General features: G+C 39.9%; 1 protein-coding gene across 3 annotated transcripts in view; it reads left to right on the top strand.

Annotated features, from left to right (window-relative positions):
- Window positions 1–19729, top strand: part of PLEKHG1 (pleckstrin homology and RhoGEF domain containing G1) — a 169654-nt gene that overhangs the window by 68618 nt on the left and 81307 nt on the right. For 2 of the 3 annotated variants that reach the window (XM_068550882.1, XM_068550881.1), the window contains exon 1: window positions 6760–7246. In XM_068550882.1, coding sequence (XP_068406983.1) covers window positions 6839–7246 — 408 coding nt within the window. In that variant the 5' untranslated portion in view covers window positions 6760–6838. Of the gene's footprint in view, window positions 1–6737; window positions 7247–19729 lie in introns of those variants that run through there. The other variant, XM_068550883.1, reaches the window with a different exon arrangement.

Here is a 19729-nt window from a genome sequence, read left to right as displayed (position 1 = left end):
AGCGTCCCTTCAGCTTCTCTCTGCATATCAGTGGGGTCTCACCACATGGTTTCTCCACAGCACATCAGCTTCAGGATAACCAGACTTTTTAATGGGGTGGCTCAGGGCACATCCAAACCCAGTTATTGCAAGGCCCTTCTGTCTTCATGCTCTGCCATACTCTAGGGCATTGGTGTCATGTTCATGGTTCAGGCAAAGATCCCTGCCACATCTGGGTCCCCGTGGGAAGGGGGAAGAATGTGGAGGACCAATGTCTAATGCTTGAAAAGTGGACCCCCAGAGGGACATACATCTTTTCCACTGGTGAGAACTTGACCACATGGCCACATCTAATGGCAGGAGGCTGGGAAGTGTGCTCAGCTGAAACTCTATTCACTAAAGAAGGGGGAGTGGGTTTTTGTGGACAACTGCCCATCCCCCTGAAAGTGATAGCAACCCACAGAGTAGCTTTAACCCCACCCCGTAATCTCCTTCACCTCCCACACCAAATCATCTCCAAAAAGCAGACAGTAAAAGTAAAAAAAGCTGTATTTACATGAAGAGCCTTAAGGGAATTCCCTTAAGTCTTCTTTTAACCAAACTGACATGCCTGTGACCTCAGTAGAAATTCTGGAGTCACCACCTTAGCTAAGACAATTTAGCTAATATATTAGCTGCATTAATTAGGGATATCTAACTCAATCCCTACTCAACTGCAGGAGCCATTGTACCTCTTAGTTTTCACTGACTGGATAGGAACCAGTTAGTAAATTATCTGAATATTTAGTATCAGACTTTACAGCCCAAAGAAATCTTTGATTCTCTTTCAACCCCTCACCTCTTGTTTGAAGAAAAGCATTTTTGCAAAGCAGCTTTTCCTATCCTTGATCTTCTTGTCCAAATTTTTGCTTTACTGACTCTTCAATGGTAACAAGGCTTTTTAAAATAATTTATTTTGGAAAATTTTTTAATTTACAGAAAATTTGCCAGGATAGTTAAGTGTTTCCGTACGCCCTTCATCCAGCTTCCCCCAGTGTTAACATCTTGCATTACCAGAGTACACTGGTCAAAACTAAGAAATTAACATGGTAAGAAGATTTTTTTTACTTCTTGATTACCAAACAGCTACAAATAAAAATGAAAATCATGTTCCTTGGATTGAACACTCTGAGCAAAAACGTGTAATTGTAGCCTTGGACTTACCATTAATACAAGAATCATGTTGGTATTTTAGAAAACCAAGAGGTTGATATCTGGTAGCTTTTATCTACTGAGCCCTTCACTATTAACTCAGAGATGTGTAGAGGAGGATTCCTCAAACACTTGGTGTTGTCTTTGAAATATATAAATGAATATCTTTTATAACTTTGACTCAAAAGTTTGTTTGTTTGTTTGTTTTTTGAATCATCAAGTCAGTTTACAACTTTGAGGCTCTACCAAAGACTGGCTCTATATTAAATGACCTTTGCTGGCTGATAGAATAACTTCTTGCTTATACTTTAGTCCCTCTGTTTCCTCCTCTTCACAGAGAGTGTAATAAGGAACTACATGATTTTAGTTATTCACTGGTCCTGAGCACTCTACATTCTCTTGATGTCCATGACTGTCCTGCCAAGGAACTCCAATTAGGTATTTGAAGTCTAGAATAGCAATGAGCAGAATGTGGAAATCCTGATCACTCCTCCTCCCAGCTGTGCATATAGTTTTTTTTTTAATTAATTAATTAATTCATTCATTCATTTATTTTTGGCTACATTGGGTCTTCGTTGCTGCGCGCGGGCTTTCTCTAGTTGCAACGAGTGGGGGCTACTCTTCGTTGCGGTGCACGGGCTTCTCATGCTGCGGAGCACGGGCTCTAGGCATGCGGACTTCAGTTGTGTCACATGGGCTCAGTAGTTGTGGCTCGTGGGCTCTAGAGCGCAGGCTCAGTAGTTGTGACGCATGGACTTAGTTGCTCTGCAGCATGTGGGATCTTCCCAGACCAGGGCTCGAACCCGTGTCCCCTGCATTGGCAGGCGGATTCTCAACCACTGCGCCACCAGGGAAGTCCTGTGCATATAGTTTTGCCTTGCGTTGTAAAGCTCTCCTTGGGGGTTGTGACAGGGTGCGGTCGGCTGTGGCCCCATCAGTCTCCCCTTTGACTTGTAAACATGGTCAGAGAAGCATGGACTTTTCCTGCCAATGAAAGTTCTGCTTCACCCCTAAATCAGCCTCAGAGGCAAGTTAGAGCCAAGAAGTGCTACTTTTGATTCTGACAGTGACATTCCAAAGGAGGACAATTAAAATAGTGGACGTTTGAAGAGCAAACAAAGAAAAGCCAAGGAATTCAAGCTCTTTTGCCTAGAAAAAAATTAGAGAGGCTTGTCATGAAGTAAGATGTGTGAAAGTTATCTACATGGGAGCCATACAGCCATATTGTTCTTTTCATTGAGAATGGGACAAGAAGGAATGTTTTTATTTTGATGGCTTTTAAGCTATAGTACTCCTAGTTGTAAGAATCAAGGCCCCTCTACACGTGCTTCTGCCACCACCACCTCCAGGTTTACTAAGGGTCAGAAGGACCAAGACCCTCAAGGTGGGAAAATCAGCTTACTTTAGGGTATTCATGGTCAAAAGATCCACTAACATGGGCCATTAGCAATGATTGGCAAGTTCTCAGAAGTTGCTATATTATTAGTCCTGTGTTTGAGGTCTGGTAAGAAAAAGAGAGAGGTTTTGAGAAGGAGAGCAAAGCAAAGCAGCAAGTTACCCAAATGTTAACACAATCACCAACATCTTTCACTCAAGGCGAGGATAAAGCTTTCTTTTTTTTTTTTTAAATTCATTAATTAATTTATTTATTTTTGGCTGCGTTGGGTCTTCATTGCTGTGCATGGGCCTTCTCCATTTGTGGCCAGCAGGGGCTACTCTTCATTGTGGTGCACGGGCTTCTCACTGCAGTGGCTTCTCTTGTTGTGGAGCACAGGCGCTAGGCATGGAGGCTCTAGCACAGCTGTGGCACGTGGGCTCAGTGGTTGTGGCTCGCAGGCTCTAGAGTGCAGGCTCAGTAGTTGTGGCGCACGGGCTTAGTTGCTCTGCGGCATGTGGGATCTTCCCGGACCAGGGCTCGAACCTGTGTCCCCTGCATTGGCAGGCGGATTCTCAACCACTGCGCCACCAGGGGAGTCCCGGATAAAGCTTTCTTGCTCTACAATTTTCTTTCTCGTGTTTCAGTTTATCATGGGAAACCAGCTACCCCAATATCCAGTACACAGCCCTTGTCTCCCAATTCTATTTTCGCTAACTCATAACAATATTGTATATTAATGAATGGAGTAAAAAAAGATAAACTTCAAATTGTATTCACCTCTTCATTCACTATTATTGGAATAAAGATTGATAAGGAAGTAAGTTTAAGTCTTACAGAATAATATAATTATCTAGAAGATTTCTAGATCAGCATTGTCCAACTGAAATACAATGCAAGACACGTATATATTTTGTAATTTTCTAGTAGCCACATTTTAAAAAGTAAGATGGGGCTTCCCTGGTGGCGCAGTGGTTGAGAGTCTGCCTGCCAATGCAGGGAACGCGGGTTCGAGCCCTGGTCTGGGAGGATCCCACATGCCGTGGAGCGGCTGGGCCCGTGGGCCACAATTACTGAGCCTGTGCTCCGCAACAGGAGAGACCGCGATAGTGAGAGGTCCACGCACCGTGATGAAGAGTGGCCCCCGCTTGCCACGGCTGGAGAAAGCCCTTGCACAGAAACAGAGACCCAACACAGCCATAAATTAATTAATTAATTAATTAATTAATTAAAAATTTAAAAAAAAAAGATGAAACCAGTGAAAATAATTTTAAGAAGATCTTTTATTTAACCCACTATTCCAAAGTATGATTTCAACATGTAATTAATATAAAAATTATTAGTGAAGTATTTTACACTTATTTGTTTCATGCTACATCTTTGAAAGCTGACGTATATTTTACACTTAGAGCACATCTCAATTTGGATGAGTTGCATTTCAAGTGCTCAGTAGTCACATATGGCTACTGGCTACTGTGTTGAACAGTGCAGCTCTTAAATATTAATAATTGATGAATTGTATTAGGAAGAATAGGCCAGACAGAGTGGAAATCTTAAATTATTTTGAAGGAGGTAAGAACAAGACTAGACAGTTTTTATGAGGTACATTTCCTTATGTGAGAAAACTATAATTATCTATATAATCAACATAAAAAATGTTATCCATTAACAAATGCAGTCCCCTATTATATGCCATTATATGACCTAGCTTTAAATGTTTCACTTCTGTCATTGGCAGTTTTGGAAAGTATTTAATTTGGGGCAGAAAGCTTGGCTAAATACTAGAGATACCAAATATCTCAAATATTCTATTTTATTCTATTCAGTTGGCACTCTGAATGGGCTGGTCCAGTGGCCTAGAGCACAAGGCCTGGTATTGGAACATATGAAGCCTTCCTTGGAACTGGGTCCAACTGATGCTGGTATATAAGATTCATCCATGAAGGGATCCCTGTTGTCCCGAGTATCATATCCCACTTTCTCCAGCCTTTGAAAGTATAAAAGGCACTATCAGCCCTAGCAGCCCAACATGGACTCCTCTAAAACATCTGGCAATTTTTTGTTCCCCTTTAATCCCTCAGTCCCAATATTGGCTGGCTAACTTGGAGTGAAAGTAAGTAAAGAAATGAGTCTCTCTGTTGTGTTCATTTTTCACCATCCTGATAATGAATATTTGCCAGGAGTGATGTTACTGTCAAATATGGTTTTCTCTACTGGAGAGAAGGTTGATTCTCATCTGGTCGGAAAATCAGAAGTTGTCCTGGAGACCAGTGTATCCAAATCGATGATCTAGACCTTTCCAGATGCTCTTTCATATAGAGTAGTACATCCACCTTATGTTTGGTCCTAATTCATAGCCTCATTGGCCCATTGGGACCTTAAAGAACCCTTGTATACTTCCCAAGTTAGTGCCCATTCCTGAAAGTGACATCAACCTCATGGTTATGGTTGTGATGGATGCCATTGTGTGTCTGCTCCTAATTTGAACTGCCCAGGACTTTCTTAACACCAATCCCAAACGTGGGTAAGCATCCTTTGCTGCAAACATACCTAAATGCCTGGCTGCTTCTTGGATTCTTCCAACACTCAAGTTGGATCTGGATTTTCAGCACAAGTGCATTTTAACTACTATAACCAATCCATGTTTTATAGGCCATAAAGCTGTTACAGAGCAAGTAGAAAGAATATTGCAAAAGCTTTAAAAATTGGGGGCAAATATACCATGTGGTAGTGGTTATGCTGGTAATTTACTGATTTTCTGCACGTTTCTTAGCATTCCTTCTTGTTGACCCATTAGTTCCTTTATTTGATATTCATAATTTTAATAATTGCAGTATAATCTTGCACAAATATTTACCATGCATATAAACTATCTAGAAAAAGTCTGGATGTTGAAGGATATAGACTTGATGGGTTCTTTTTTATTTTAGAACTATTGGTACCAGCTGTTTGATGATCTTTATTATCGAGTCAAACCAAATTCATGTTCCTTTTGAAAAGACGATCATTAGTCTATATTCTTGTTACTGTATTTGTCTTATTATAACCTTCCATACCTAAGTTTCACTCTCTTATTTTTCTAACAAGACCTATAAACATGGATCTTGGTGGATTTTGAAATGAAACAAATTTCTTCACTAATCACTCTCTTTATTGTGAGGCATTTTGTTTCTATAAACCTGGGATAGCATTGCTAGGGGGATAAAGTGTGGATCCTGCCTTTCAAATGAAGAAGATTGGAACTTTGTGTGTTTCACCAAAATAGCTTCTGCAAGTTTAAAGTCCATGAAAGGTCTTTTTTGGACCCAAGATTTAAGTGCTGTTATTTAATTGCATGGTCACACTGTCATGTTATTGAACTCTACGTGCAGAATTTGTAGTTCATCAAATATACGCTGTAACAGCTAACTCCATGTATACCGCAAATGGAATGCCAGCTTTCAAGAAGAGATTTAGAGAAATGTTCTGATGGGATGGTTAAGTTTTAACGGGGATGTGGGTCTCAATATTTTGGGTTTTCTTACCCAGTATTAGAAAATTATTGTCCATGTGACACTTTCTTTAATGCTGTGTACAAGTAAAGTGTAAAATTGTCAGTGTCGTTAAGTCAAGTAGTGGTGCTTCCAGGTTGGTAGCTTAAAATTTTGTGGAATTATAGTGGAATACTTAAAATCTAAAACAATGCTTCTCAAAATACCATAAGAATCACGTAGGATGTGTTTTAAATACATAAGCATCACCTGTGGTGCTTGTTAAAGCTCTAGATTCCTTGTGCCCTGAGCCCTGAGCCTTGATTTAGTAAATCTGGACTAATCTGCTCTATTAGTCATCCCAGGTGCTCACACTTTGAGGCCGTGGATGCAGTGCTTCTCAAACTTTAAAGTGTGTGCACATGGTGTTGGCGTCTTGGTAAAGCGCAGACTGACGTTCCGTAGGTCCAAGGTAGTGCCGGAGACTCTGATTCTGATGCATTTCCAGATGATGCTTTAGAAACTCCAGCTTTGCAACTCAGCGTCCCATGGGTATCTTTACATATCCGTCTATACCTAACTTGCTACCTTTTTGCTTTTGACCACGTAGATGGAGCTAGGTTTTAACCGCCTTTAAACTTTCTGTTTGATGTAATTTTAAAATACTTGCCTACCTTGCTTATCTTGTCCTTTTTCTTATTTATTTCTTTTCATGTGTATAGATGTGCACCAGTTGCGCCTTGAAGTGCCATCCGCTGTGACACAAGCTCCAGATCCCAAAACCACAGCCAGGCCCCCTCGCTGCTCCCAGGACCTGAAAGCCATGGAGCTTTCCGACAGCGACCGCCCGGTCAGCTTTGGCTCCACGTCGTCCTCGGCCTCCTCCCGGGACAGCCATGGTTCCTTTGGCAGCAGAATGACCTTAGTTTCAAACAGCCACTTGGGCTTGTTTCCCCAGGATAAGGAAGCAGGGGCCATAAAGCTGGAGCTGATGCCAACCAGGCCGTTTTCCAGCAGCGAGCTGCCGAGGGACGGGGCAGCCGGGCAACAGAGCACGGACCAGGGCAGCGAGAGTCAGCCCTGGGCCCAGCACAGGGTGGAAACCAACGGGGCGACCAAAACGGGGGCAGAATCAGCCACCAGCCCCAAGCTGCTCTATGTGGACAGAGTTGTGCAGGAGATTCTGGAGACCGAAAGGACTTACGTGCAAGATTTAAAGAGCATCGTAGAGGTAAGGCACATTGTTGGCTTTTCAAGTTTGTCCTGCAGGATCAACCTGTTCGCAAAATAAAGAACAAAGCCAGGTGTCTTCTAAGATGCAAGAGTGGTGTGAATGTTTAAACAGATCATAACTTAAGAGAAACCCTAGGGCCATCCTCTCTGTGTTAAGACCCTCTTAATATTTGCATTTACGAATTGATTGCATGCTAGGAGTAAGAATGATGATACCAGTGCGTACACCGGTGTGTTGTGTTAGTGAATCCTGCCCCAAAGGTCTGAGAGTCTCTGGCAGAGAGTGGAGCAGACAGAGCATGGAGGCTTCCTGACTTGCAGGTGTCAGGTGTGTACTGACTGAGCCCATCAGGCTATCTTCGCCTTAATCACAATTGTCTCCTGGTTTCTGGAGCTTCCAAAACTATAGATGCCTGTGTCTCACCTCCAGAGACGGATTTCCTGGGCCTGGGGTGTGGTCTGCGGGTAGGAGGAAATTATGGAAGATCCCCAGGTAATTCTTCTATGCAAACAAGCCTGGGAATTACCGTTTGATGCTGTTTTCTGTATTGGTTGGTATTTGAGGGAAGGTGGTGAAAGATAGAGAAAAACCCTGGGCTTGGTCTTAGGTGTTTACTTTTCTTTTATGGTAAGCAAGTTTGCATAAATTCTTTTACTCCCTGCAAATTGAACTCAGCTCAGGTGCCAGATCGCAGACTCTGGAAATTCAATTATTAATTTGTTGTTGTTGTTTTCCCTGTATCCTTTCTTTTTTAAAAAATTTTTATTTTATGTGGGAGTATAGTTGACTTATTCAATTGTTAATTTGACTTTGATTTAGAGTTAGGTTTTCAAGGATGAAGTAAGAATTACCAGAGCCACTCAGGTATTAATTCATTCTCAATTAATGATTTAAAATATTAGTATTAATAGTTCAAAGACAAATTGATATTATTGTAAAGCTACACTCCCTTTGCTGCCTAGTACTATCCCAGATTCTTTCATGCATTAGTGCCTACTTCCTGTTTTTAGACTTTTAATCTAAAATGTGTTTCAGAATAAAGTGGTGGAATATTTACTGATGAGGACATTCTCCACCAAATACATACATTCTTATAGCTTTAGGGGAAAAACAAATTCTAAGGCACGATTGTGTGTTGAGTTCCACAAATGATCGAACCAGACACTGTCTACTAAAAATAGTTATGACATAACTTCCCAGTAAAAATAGAAAAATCAACTGATGCTCAACCAAAACAGTATGTGATACCAAATGTAGAATAAACCAGGCCAATTGTTTCTTTAATTTCAACAATGATGTCATTTGTACTTGAGAAGAAATACCTATGAAACTGCCAAAAATTTTGGAACCTCTCAGGAAATTTATGGTTGTCAAAGCTTTCTTTGGTCTGTCCTTTTTTCTTTCCTTCTTGGAAACTTTACCACTTCATCAAACCTCACCGTACTGACAGAGAAACCTTTAGTGACTAACCTGGGATTCTGTGAACACTCTTGTTTTTTTCTGAGGCTGATTGACAAACCTTAGGTGAGAAGAAATAAGGTAAGATGTGTATGAAAGAAAACAGATCAAGACAGAATTTTTTTTCTAAGAAAGTTTCAGCAGAAGTTTTATTCCAAGCTCTCCAAATGTTCTTGCCTTTTTTCCTTTATCAGTGCATTAGCCATGTTTTACACTAGGGGTTAGTGGACTTTTTCTATAAAGGGCCAGACAGTAAATATTTTAGGCTTTCTGGGCCCTAAGCTGTCAGTCCTAACTGCTCAGTCCTGCCACTGTAGCCCAGCAGCAGCCCCAGACACTATGTCAATGAAGGGGCGTGGAAGTTCCAGGAAAACTTTAGGGCTGGGCCGGACCCAAGGGCCATGGTTCGCCAAGCCCTGTATTAGACTATGAATTTGTGCCTGCATTTCATCAACTGTAAAATGAGACTAATAATACCTGCCTTATAGGGGTGTTATTATGAGAATTCAATCTGATAATACATAAAAATCTCACACGACAGCACCTGGCATGTGGTAAGCAATTAATAAGTGGAAACTATCATCATCACGGGCCTCTTCTGCATTTGCTGGTTGAGAGTGAACAAACCACTCTCGACCGGCTCAGTTATAGACTGTGCTATAACTTACCTGAAGTCTTTCACAAAAATAAACAGATTAGTAATTCACTACAGCAGAAATTTAATTAGGAAAAAGTAATTTAAAACGGGTGATTCCGACATTATTGTTTTGAAGGCAATTGGATTATTTCTGAGGAACCCACGGAAAATCTGAGGTGACACGTAAGAGGGAGAGGAGAGATGAAGAAGGTTGTTGGAGGGAGGGTGGTTGGGAGAAATGTCCCAAATATAGAAGGAGGCACCGAGTAGGAAGACGTAGGTGCTGCTTTGCTCCAAAGTCACCGGGATGTTTCGAGTCACATCCCCTCCCCACCTAGAAAAGTGCAGAATCTCTTCAGATCAGGATTGGTCACTGAGCCTCTTCTTGACACACTTTTGTATGTGACCACCTCTGTTTCTCAAGATCACAGTTTTCACAAAATTGTGAAATTTTGTTTTATCTAGTTCTTTCCTTTATGGAGAGTAACCAATTATTTTCCAGCTTGCAAGCAACTTTACCCAATAAAGACTGTTATGAGGGGTATTCTTTTAAAATACAAAGCGTCAACTCCTTTAAAAATCCATTTTTCTTGATCCATTTCTAACCTGTTTTTATAATTCTGTAGTTGAGTTCTCTAACATCCTCAATTTTTCAAACGCAGAATTTTCGGTTGGGAAAAGGGCTACTTAGTAACAACCTACCATAATAAGCTCTCACCACACAAAGAGACAGAGTTTGTTCGTTGACTTTCTAAGCAAGAATTATTTCTGGAAAAAAACATCTAATCATTTATAGAGATAACTGGGAAGTCATTTTTCACTTATGCAGTAGCACAATTTCAGACTGTCTGCACTCTCTACTTTATTGACTTCCCACTAACTAATATCCTTCAATAATCAGTCTCGGTTTAATTAATTTTCCTGTAAGCGGTACATTTTATCTGTAGTATATCCTATCCATACATAATCCTCACCACTCAGGTTTAGGTTTAGTTCTTAGAATTTATAAAAAGAAACATTTTTGTGAAAGGTCATTGATATATATACGCTGATTTAGAAGATGTTAATACAGTGTGCTTTGATAGCTCAGCATGGTACCAAATAGCATCAGAGTAGCTTATTTCTGAGAAGAGATCCTGCTGACATTATCTGGGCAATAGGATTCCCAGATGTTGGTTACAAGGCAAAGGAGGATGTATGTCTTTCTTTCCCTACGTAGAGATATTGTATTAAAATAATCCCAAATATATTGGTATTTTTTTCTTCCCCATGCTATTTAGGAATTCAAAAATGAATTCCTAATGCTTTCTGAAAATGTAACTGAGAAATGTTATTGTTCTTATTGTCATTGGTCTTCATCCCTTGCATCCTCCTCAGACCCTTTTCTCTGTCCCCCCATCCCCTCCCCATGGCTACTCCATCCTCTGCTCCTTTGCCTGACATCCTGGTGATTTGCTTTTGTACACTTGACATTTGAGAGAGAGAGAGAGAGGTGAGGTCTTGACTATCACCCATACTGAAAGAAACAATAGAGCTGTTATTTCCATTTCTATATATGGCTCCTAATAGCATTCACAGATAAAATGAGATAATAAGTATGAAAGCAAGTTTTAAAAGTTAAAAGTAAAATCGCCAATGATACAATTTGTGGAGAGGGAGAAATTCATAGCTGGAAAGTGGGAAATAAGGGTTTCTTTCATGTTTAATGGGACGTTAGATTGACTGAGCAGAGACTCTCATGCGTAGAGGGGGTTTCTTTAATCTTTCTAAATGATCTATAAAAGAGCCTTTGACAGTCTCATAAACTTGGCCCCAGATATAGTTCATGGCCTGTTCTAACCTTTTTAGGAAAGTTTTTAAATAATTCATAGCATCATGTAATACTGTGTAATTAGATGTTACATCCCTTCTACAAAATGGCATCTTTGAAGTATAAGAAATACTAAATTAAATCATCTTTTGGGATGCTGAGGACATGTGTAGTTAGTGAGGAAAAAGTGGGTAAAATATAAAAAGTAACATGTGAGTTTATTTTTTTTCTATCATATTCCAGAAAGCTAAAATCCTTTTCCAAGCACTTTATCCTTACAGCATGTTAAAAAGTTAAGAAGTGATTATTATAACTTTACTGTGTAAAATTTAAAGAGCCAAAGCCTTAAGCAATCCTTGTTGAAAGCATTCAGCATTGTTCAAAAGCTGTAGCTACACAAGGATTATACTGTTGATCTCCAAACCCCAGCTCTTGTATTTATTGGTCGACAGGGACTCTTTGTTTATCGTGTGATAGTACAGACAGTGGCAGGGTAGGTGGACGAGAGAAGGATGCTTTTCACACACTTAGTGATATGAAGCACATTGAAAGCTATTCTGCCTGTTGCCATAGCTTAAAGAGGCCGCCCTTAGCACCAGAGGTATCCGTTAGTGGAAGGGGAACTCTCACGCTTGGGAAGCGAGCCTCTCCCAGGTCTGTGCAGAGTGAATGAAGGAACCCAGTGATCAGGCCCAGGGCATTTGTGCAGTGACTCCACCCTTGACTCTGCCTGGAGACCTAGGTCTTAGGCTGGTGAGGTGACTAAGACTTGGATAAAATGGAATCTGAGTGGGCTTTTGTCCTGTGCCACCCCTCAAGGACAACACTGTCAAGCTTGGAGGTGGTTTCTCTTGAAGCCTGGCTTCCTGTGGATTCTGTTGGAGAGATAAGATGTTTTGGTGTGGAAAGGTCAGTTTATGTCTCTGCTACTCTTTTCCCTTGGCCGTGAAAGGATGGCTTTACATGGGCATTCCCTGGACCAGCCTTAACTGCTTAGGATACTTGACAAGAGGAGAAAGGTTTTGAACCAAGGGAAAAGGCTGTTGAGATGTGGTGAACTGTCATAGATTTTATTGTCTTTCTATTTGCAGATGTCCTCACTCACTACTTTCCCTCCAGTTTAAATAACATTTATTAAACTGACACTTTTTATGAGGTTCATTTAGACTAAGATTTTTTGAATATTGAGGGAAGTATGTGTTCAACGCTAGAGTGTAGGACTTGTCAAGGATTTGTCAATACATTTACATGGCATTTGAGCACTTTTGTTTGAATGGGTCTATTTTTCCTTCCAAGGACTTTTATCACGGCGGGTGAATGAGATCTTTCCTAAAACCATTTAAGGTCTAAGGTAATTTGGAAGCAAACCTGTTAAGTAGTTTCATGTTTATGTAGAAGTTATTCCTCAAATAGCACATCTAACCACTGTACATGAGCCCCCCAAACTTCGCTTTGACTGTTTGTTTCCATGCCTCTTTGTTGTTGTTTCGCCCCCCTCCTTCCCTACCCTACCCCACCCCACTCTCATCTCTTGTCACCTTAACGACAGAAACTTAGAAGGTGAGAACATAGTGATTTTGAGTGTTCATCTCTTCTACTGGTTGCAGCCTAATATGGGAGGGAGGACAGGGACCTGGCCTTTTAAGTCTTTTGTCCATTTGGAATGATCTGTTCATACCTTCTGATTAATTGCTAATGAACGTCGAAAATAGGTCAAGGTGGGCAGCATTTAGTAAAAGCAAAGTGAGTTGAGGTTTGCAGCATTGCTGTGCAAAAGTAGCTGTGGGCTGTTCACACAAGTTTGTGTATACTTAATGAATGATGTCGATTTATTTCCTCCAAATCGTTCTGGCTAGATCTTGAGTCAAAACTTAGGAAAATTAGTCAAAATAACTATATTGGTCGGATTCTCCTGGGAGCACGGTAGACAGTGAGTATCACCAACGTGAAACCTTAAGCTTTGTGACCACACCCGCCACCTCAATGAATCCGAACAGCTGTAAACATACGTCATAGCTACCACTTCTAAATTTTCTAGATACGTGCCTTAATAACAAAAACACCAAAAAATAACATGAACAGCAACTAATATTTGAGTACTTACCGTATTTCAGGCACTGCATTAAGCACCTATCGCCTCACCCACAGCCCCATCTTGTGGGTACTATAATAATTTTCTTATTTTTAGCACAACAATATTGCATGTACAAAGAGTAAAGGAACTTATCCAAGGTCTGTAAATGGTTAGTGGTAGAACTGGAACTGGAACCCAAGTTTCACTCTAAAGCCCCTCTTTTACTACTACACTGTTATTGTAAATCTCCTCTTAGAGTCTAGCTCTAGTCTAGTCTAGGGCTCAGAGATTTTGGTCTTCTTAAGCTCTCTAGGGCAGGGTGTTGCAACAGCAGCACAATAGACATTTGGGGCTGGATAGTTCTTGGCTGTAGGGGATAAGTCATGTGCATTGTAGGATGTTTAGCAGCAAACCTGGCCTCTACCCACTAGATGCCAATAGAACCACCACGATCCCCACTCATGACAACCAAAATTGCCTCTAGACATTGCCAAATAGCCCCTGAGGGACAAAATTCCCTTGGTTGAGAACCACTGTTCCAAAAATTTGGAAGGCATAATGTATAAGAGTAGGCTAAGCCACAGTAACAAATAGGCCCCAAATTTAGTGACTTAATACAACAGAAGTTTCTCCTTTTACAATCATGTATGTGTGTGTTCAGGTTAAGGGGAGTTGTGCTTCTCCATGCAGTCATTCAGGAACCAAGCTGATGAGGCTCTGTCCTCTTCAGCACGTGGCTCCAAAGGTTGTGCTGGGGTCTGTGCCATCTCAGCTAGAAGGGCAAGAGGACATGCAGACATGCATTGGGGAAGGGGTGGGGGGTTCTGGGACAAGCATAGAAATGACTCACCCCGTCTCTCATTCCACATCAAACTCTAAGTTTGGAGATATAGTCTAGCTGTGTGCCCAGAAAAAGTAGGAAACATTTTTGTGAGCAATTGCCAGTGTACACCATGCATTATATATATCTGAAACATTCTCATTGTAAAACCTATACTATGTATCCCACCATCACTAAAAGTAAAAATAAAAATACATGAAGAAGAAAGCAGGAAAGATTTTGATGATGCTTACTGCCAAGATTATAGTTATTCTCTCTACTAAATAACCCCATAGAATGTTTGAAATGGAATTCTTCATTTAGGACCTGGAACAGATTCAGACCAATGTACCTTCTCTTGTTCCTCCCCTCTTTCATGTCTCCATCACCACCACCCTCTTTTTCTCCCATGATTCCTAATGCCCTCTCCTCTTTTATTTTTGTAGTTTTTCCTATCCATATGACCTGTCAACAGGGCTCTTTGGAATTATTGAACATAATAGGTAGTATTTCAGTTTAAAAAGAGGCTTTCTGGGTCTAGCATAGTTCAAAGGCAGGGATGGTACTTCTCTTGCTAGTGTTCTGGAAACCTCTTGAGTAGACTGGAGTCAATGAGGATAATGGACTAATGCCATCAAACCCTTAATAGAATGATGATGCTTGGAAGTGCAAGTTTATTGCCACACTGATAAAGTTTATAAGAAAATTGAACGCCCTCCTTTTCACTGTCCTGCCCTTCTCTCAGACTCATTTCTGTAGCTATTCTGAGAAGCCAAAATGAGAATTATGGACACTTGAAGAAAAAGTAAGCAATGAAAAACCTAATTGTTGAAAGTGTTTTAATACATTCTTGGGCCTTGCACACCCTAAATCAACTGACATCATTATGGATGGTTTTCCGTTAAGAAGTTGAAGTCAACTTGCATCTTTCCAGAGGTGAACTTGGAGAAAGTAAATTTACCATTGATAAATAGTAGTCTATTTATATTGTTAACCTTTACCTGGAGTACACTTTTCAAATTACTAAGAACTCTGTAGCAATAGCATAATGAACACCAGTTGGTATAATAATTATGAATTTAGTGATGTTCCTCATTGTCTCCTTAAGAAATACTAAACCTCAGGTAATGGAAAAGTCACCTTTGAGTTCCTGACAATCCTGACTTGTGACTGGCTTCTTTATTTTTTATTTTTTAAACTTCTTTATTTTTTGTGACTTGCTTCTTGAAGCTTGGGGCTGGAATCAATAGTTGAGGTCAGTCCAAAGATGTTCAGGCTTTGTAGGACATTTTCACCAGGTGGCAAGAGTTCGTGATCTGAGAAGAGATTATAGTTGCAGATTGTTTTTAGCTTCCATATCATATGTCTAAGACCCAAGAGAGAGTACAGATGATAGAGGTAGAGAGCTAAATGAATTTCAAAGTGCCTACAATCAATTCTGCTATAATTCGACATACGACATATGTGCTCCTAAAAATTACTCACTATGCAAAATCATATGAGGGAGAAATGGAAAAATGGGTTCCAAGCACAACACTCAGAAACATCAGTGACACAAAAAAGAAAGATAGGAATCTAACAAATGGAGACAGTTTTATACATGTTAAATGGTTAAGAAATATATACCTTCTATAGTAAATATGATACTTTACCTCGAAAAAAAAACCCTGAAATTTCTTGTGGGAGCCAACTGATTCCCACAGCTGCCACCCTCTGTGGGAGGAAGAGAACAAAGAGGAGTGAGAGAGAAAGAGTGAGAAAAAAAGAACAATAAAGAGGAAAAAGAACAGAGAAGGAAAAATATAAGGTAGGCTAGGAGGAAGGAGAGAAAAATCGAAGAGAGCAGAAGCCATGTGCAGAGTTGCAGTGTGAGTTATTATGAGGTAGGTTTACCTAACATCGATGCAAAATTGATACACGTGCCGTGGATGGGTGCGGCTTAGAGGCACACAAGGTGGACTGAGGTGGACTGAGGTAGCTGGTATGTATTTGAGGTGTGTGTGTGTGTGTGTATTTGTATTCCCCTGCTGCTCTTTGGAAGTGGCTGTGCTTTTCTGTGCTCACCTAGTGTTTATCGTGGATGCAATCCTGCCTAAGCAAAATTCGGAAATTTAAGTTCAAATTACTCCCTAGTATATTAATCATGTGGGAACACATTCATGTTTTCAAAGCAAATGTTAAAGCAGAATTGACTGTACTTATTCTCTGGAGTATTATGACTTGTTACAAATAGGTCTCACCCCTTCCCCATCCCCTTTGCTCAGACCAGAAGATTAAAGAACACTATACCTGTTGTCAAAAAACATGATCTTCCATTTATGTTAAGTAGGACTAATAAAGACAATGACAAATATTCCTAAAGCACTTTTTATTTCCTCCCTGTAAGAAAAAAATGGTTTAAAAGAATTTCAATCTCTCTCAGCAATTTGAGAGTTTGTTTACATTTCTGAAAACTAAAAAATAGACTTTTTTTACCCTAATCTGGGACCAACAAATATGATTACTTGAAAGTGGAGTTGTCAGAAATTTTTCTTTCGCTGAAAGGATTTTCAAAATTTGGTCAAATACTCTTACACAAACTATAGCTCTTGCTGTCTATGAAACTCATCACACCAAGGAGAGGTAAGGGGTAAATATTAGTGTATTTCTGATGATAAAATTAGAATATTTTCCACCTGCACTTGCAGATTCAGAGTTAGACAATGTATTAAAGGAAAGGATAGACTGACTTACAGACATAACTGAGTACATTGATTTCTTTTGCGAGATCAAGCATTAAGAAAAATACCTGCAACTAAAAAGTCCCTTCCCATTCTATTAAGCTTTTTTTTTAAGGCAACATTTTGATTTTTGATGAAAAGTCATTTCAAAAACTTCAGTTAACTCAGGTGATCGAGTAGCTATTATTACTGGTCTGCTCAAGAACTGCTAATATATTTCAAAGACTGCCTGTAGGCACGATTCTATTGAAGATTTGCTAAAACAGGTCATGTTCAGTTGGGGTAGAATTATGCTGCCTTTTGGGTGTGTGCCATCTTGAATATTCAGTTATACTGAGTGGGTAGAAAATATAGAATTCAGGAAATTGTGTTCAAAACAAACCAACCTTCAGTTGGGAGTAGTTTCCCATGACTGGAAATTTCTTCCAAAGAAAACATGTTGCTTACACCTTGTGAAACTAATCACATCAAAGAATCTACCCAGGTCATTTGACAAGCCTAGAGCAAGTTGGTGTCCAAGCAACCCTGCTCTGTAACACCTAGAAAAGGAAGAGGTAGATTGGGCTGATGTGGGACTTGTCAGCCTACATAGTTTACTAACCTGTTTTCTGATCATTCATGTTTTCAATTTCTCCTCTGCCCACCAAGACTACTCTGCCACTTAAGGGGGATAGCATTGTTCAATACAGCAGCTCACATGGAATGTTTTATATCTTTTTAAAACTGGTAAAATATACATGACATTTATTATTTTAACCATTTTAAGTGTACAATTCAATGACGTTAAGTACATTGACACTGTTGTACATTGAACTACGTAACCATTGCCACCTTCCATCTCCAGAAATTTTCTGTCATCCCAAATTGAAACTGTGCACCCATTAAACACTAACTCTTCATTCCCTCTTTCCTCAGCCTCAGGCAATCCTTTTTTCATTTTTAAAAATCGTGGTAGAATACACATAACATAAAATTTACTGTCTTAACCATTCTTAAATGTACAGTTTATAGGCATTCAGTACATTCACAGTGTTGTGCAACCAATCCCTAGAATTCTTTTCATCTTGCAAAACTGAAACTCTGTACCTGTTAAACAGTAACTCCCCATTCTCCCCTCCCTCCTTCCAGCTCCTGATAACCACGATTCTACTCTCTGCTTCTATGAATCTGACTACTTTTGATACCTCACATAAGTGGAATCATACAGTACCTGTTCTTTTGTGACTGCTTATTTCACTCAGCATAATGTCATCAAGGTTCATCCATGTCATAGCACATGTCAGAATTTTCTTCCTTCTTAAGGTTGAATAATATTCCATTGTATGTATATATCACATTTTGTTTCTCCAGTCATCTGTTGGTGGATGCTTAGATTGCTTCAAATAGCGCAGAATTTTTGATTCAGTAGAATCACACAAAGTTTTAGAACTGGAAAATAACTCAGGGAAGTCTAGCTGACCATAGATTCTGAAAGGGTAAGGTGTGTTGGTAAGTTTTCTATTCCTGGCAATCAGCACTGCCTTTGACACTTAATAGGCCATCAGTAAATATTTGCTGAATGAATTATCAAGTTCTACCCAATCATCTTTATAGGTGAGGAAATGGAGATCCAGAGAACCAAGTGATTTCTCCAACTGGATGCAAATCTTAGTTCTGTCACCTACTACCTTTGATCTTGAACAATTATTTAACTTCTGTAATCTTCAGTTTCTTCTTAAAATGAAAGGTATTGCGTACCTCATGGGATGTTGTGAGGATGAACAGAGGTAATGCCTGTAAAATGCTTTGCACGGACCTGGTGTAGCGGAAACTCTCAACAGCTAAAAGCTGTTCAAGTCCAGACCCTGCAGCTAAGTATTGGCAGTGCTGGGACTGTATCCATTTCATTTAGAAACAACTAGAAAAATACAAGAAGCATCTATTGAGTTTCCCTTACGTACCAATTAAGGAGGGTTCTCATGCATACTTGTTAATGAAATTTTCTGGAAACACATTACATTTACTGCCCAGTTTTCTACATTTCAGCCATTGACAAGGATGAAATTGACACGGATATGTGTGAAGGACAGAGCTTGTCTCTTCTACATCCAACCACCACATAGTTTAGACAAAACCAGAGCAGTGGTATAGAGGGGAAGTGGGAACAATTAGGGTCACTTCCTGAGCAACTTCTTAGGACATGTCTAAACTGTGGCATTACCTTTTTTCCCCTAGCATATATATAGGTAGCTTTTTGAGTATGAGAAATTGTCTCCTGCAAGACCAGAGAGTCTGGGCTAGTCCATTTGTAATAATTAACAGATAAATTTATACTCTAGGACCCCTTCTTGCCAACTCCTGTTCTGAAGTAGGAGCTGGCTCTAAAGTTCCAGGTCCTATTTGAAAGGAAGAAGGTAAAGAAGGTTACTGATAAATTGTATATATTTACTTCATATTCAAAATTATCTAGAATGTTCTAGGTATTACTTTTGGCAAGAAAATCCACTAGAATAAAATTCCTACTTCGAAGATAGGACAAAGTAAAGCAACATAAAGATCCCGTATGAGAACACACAATTAACTGGTCATCAGCTAGGTTCATACCAAGGACAATAAGCCCTCACAGACAGGTTCAAGGGGTTATTATTTGAGCAATTAAAAGCTGTCACCTAAGAAATCTGGTTAGGAAGAGCAGCTAAAAACAGGTTTTTTCTAAAGCAGAGGCTGCACTTGAGTATCACCTGGGGAGCTTTTACAACTCCTGCCCCCTCAGGTGTAGCCTGGACTAATGAAATCTGAATCTCCCAGGGTGACATCACTTTTTCTTAAAGCTCTCCATATTCCAATAAGCAATCAACATTGAGGTCCACTGTCCTAAAGGGATTCTTTTTCCCTTTGTTATAAAGCAAACAATAGACATTTAAAGGCAGCACGAATTACCCCACCCACCCCATCCCCTGTGATGAAATGGTGAAAATGAAG

The sequence above is a fragment of the Eschrichtius robustus genome, chromosome 9, assembly GCF_028021215.1.
Source record: "Eschrichtius robustus isolate mEscRob2 chromosome 9, mEscRob2.pri, whole genome shotgun sequence".
In the NCBI taxonomy this organism is placed as follows: domain Eukaryota; kingdom Metazoa; phylum Chordata; class Mammalia; order Artiodactyla; family Eschrichtiidae; genus Eschrichtius; species Eschrichtius robustus.
Note: the sequence above shows the minus strand (reverse complement) of the source record. Positions and strands in the feature narration are given on the sequence as shown.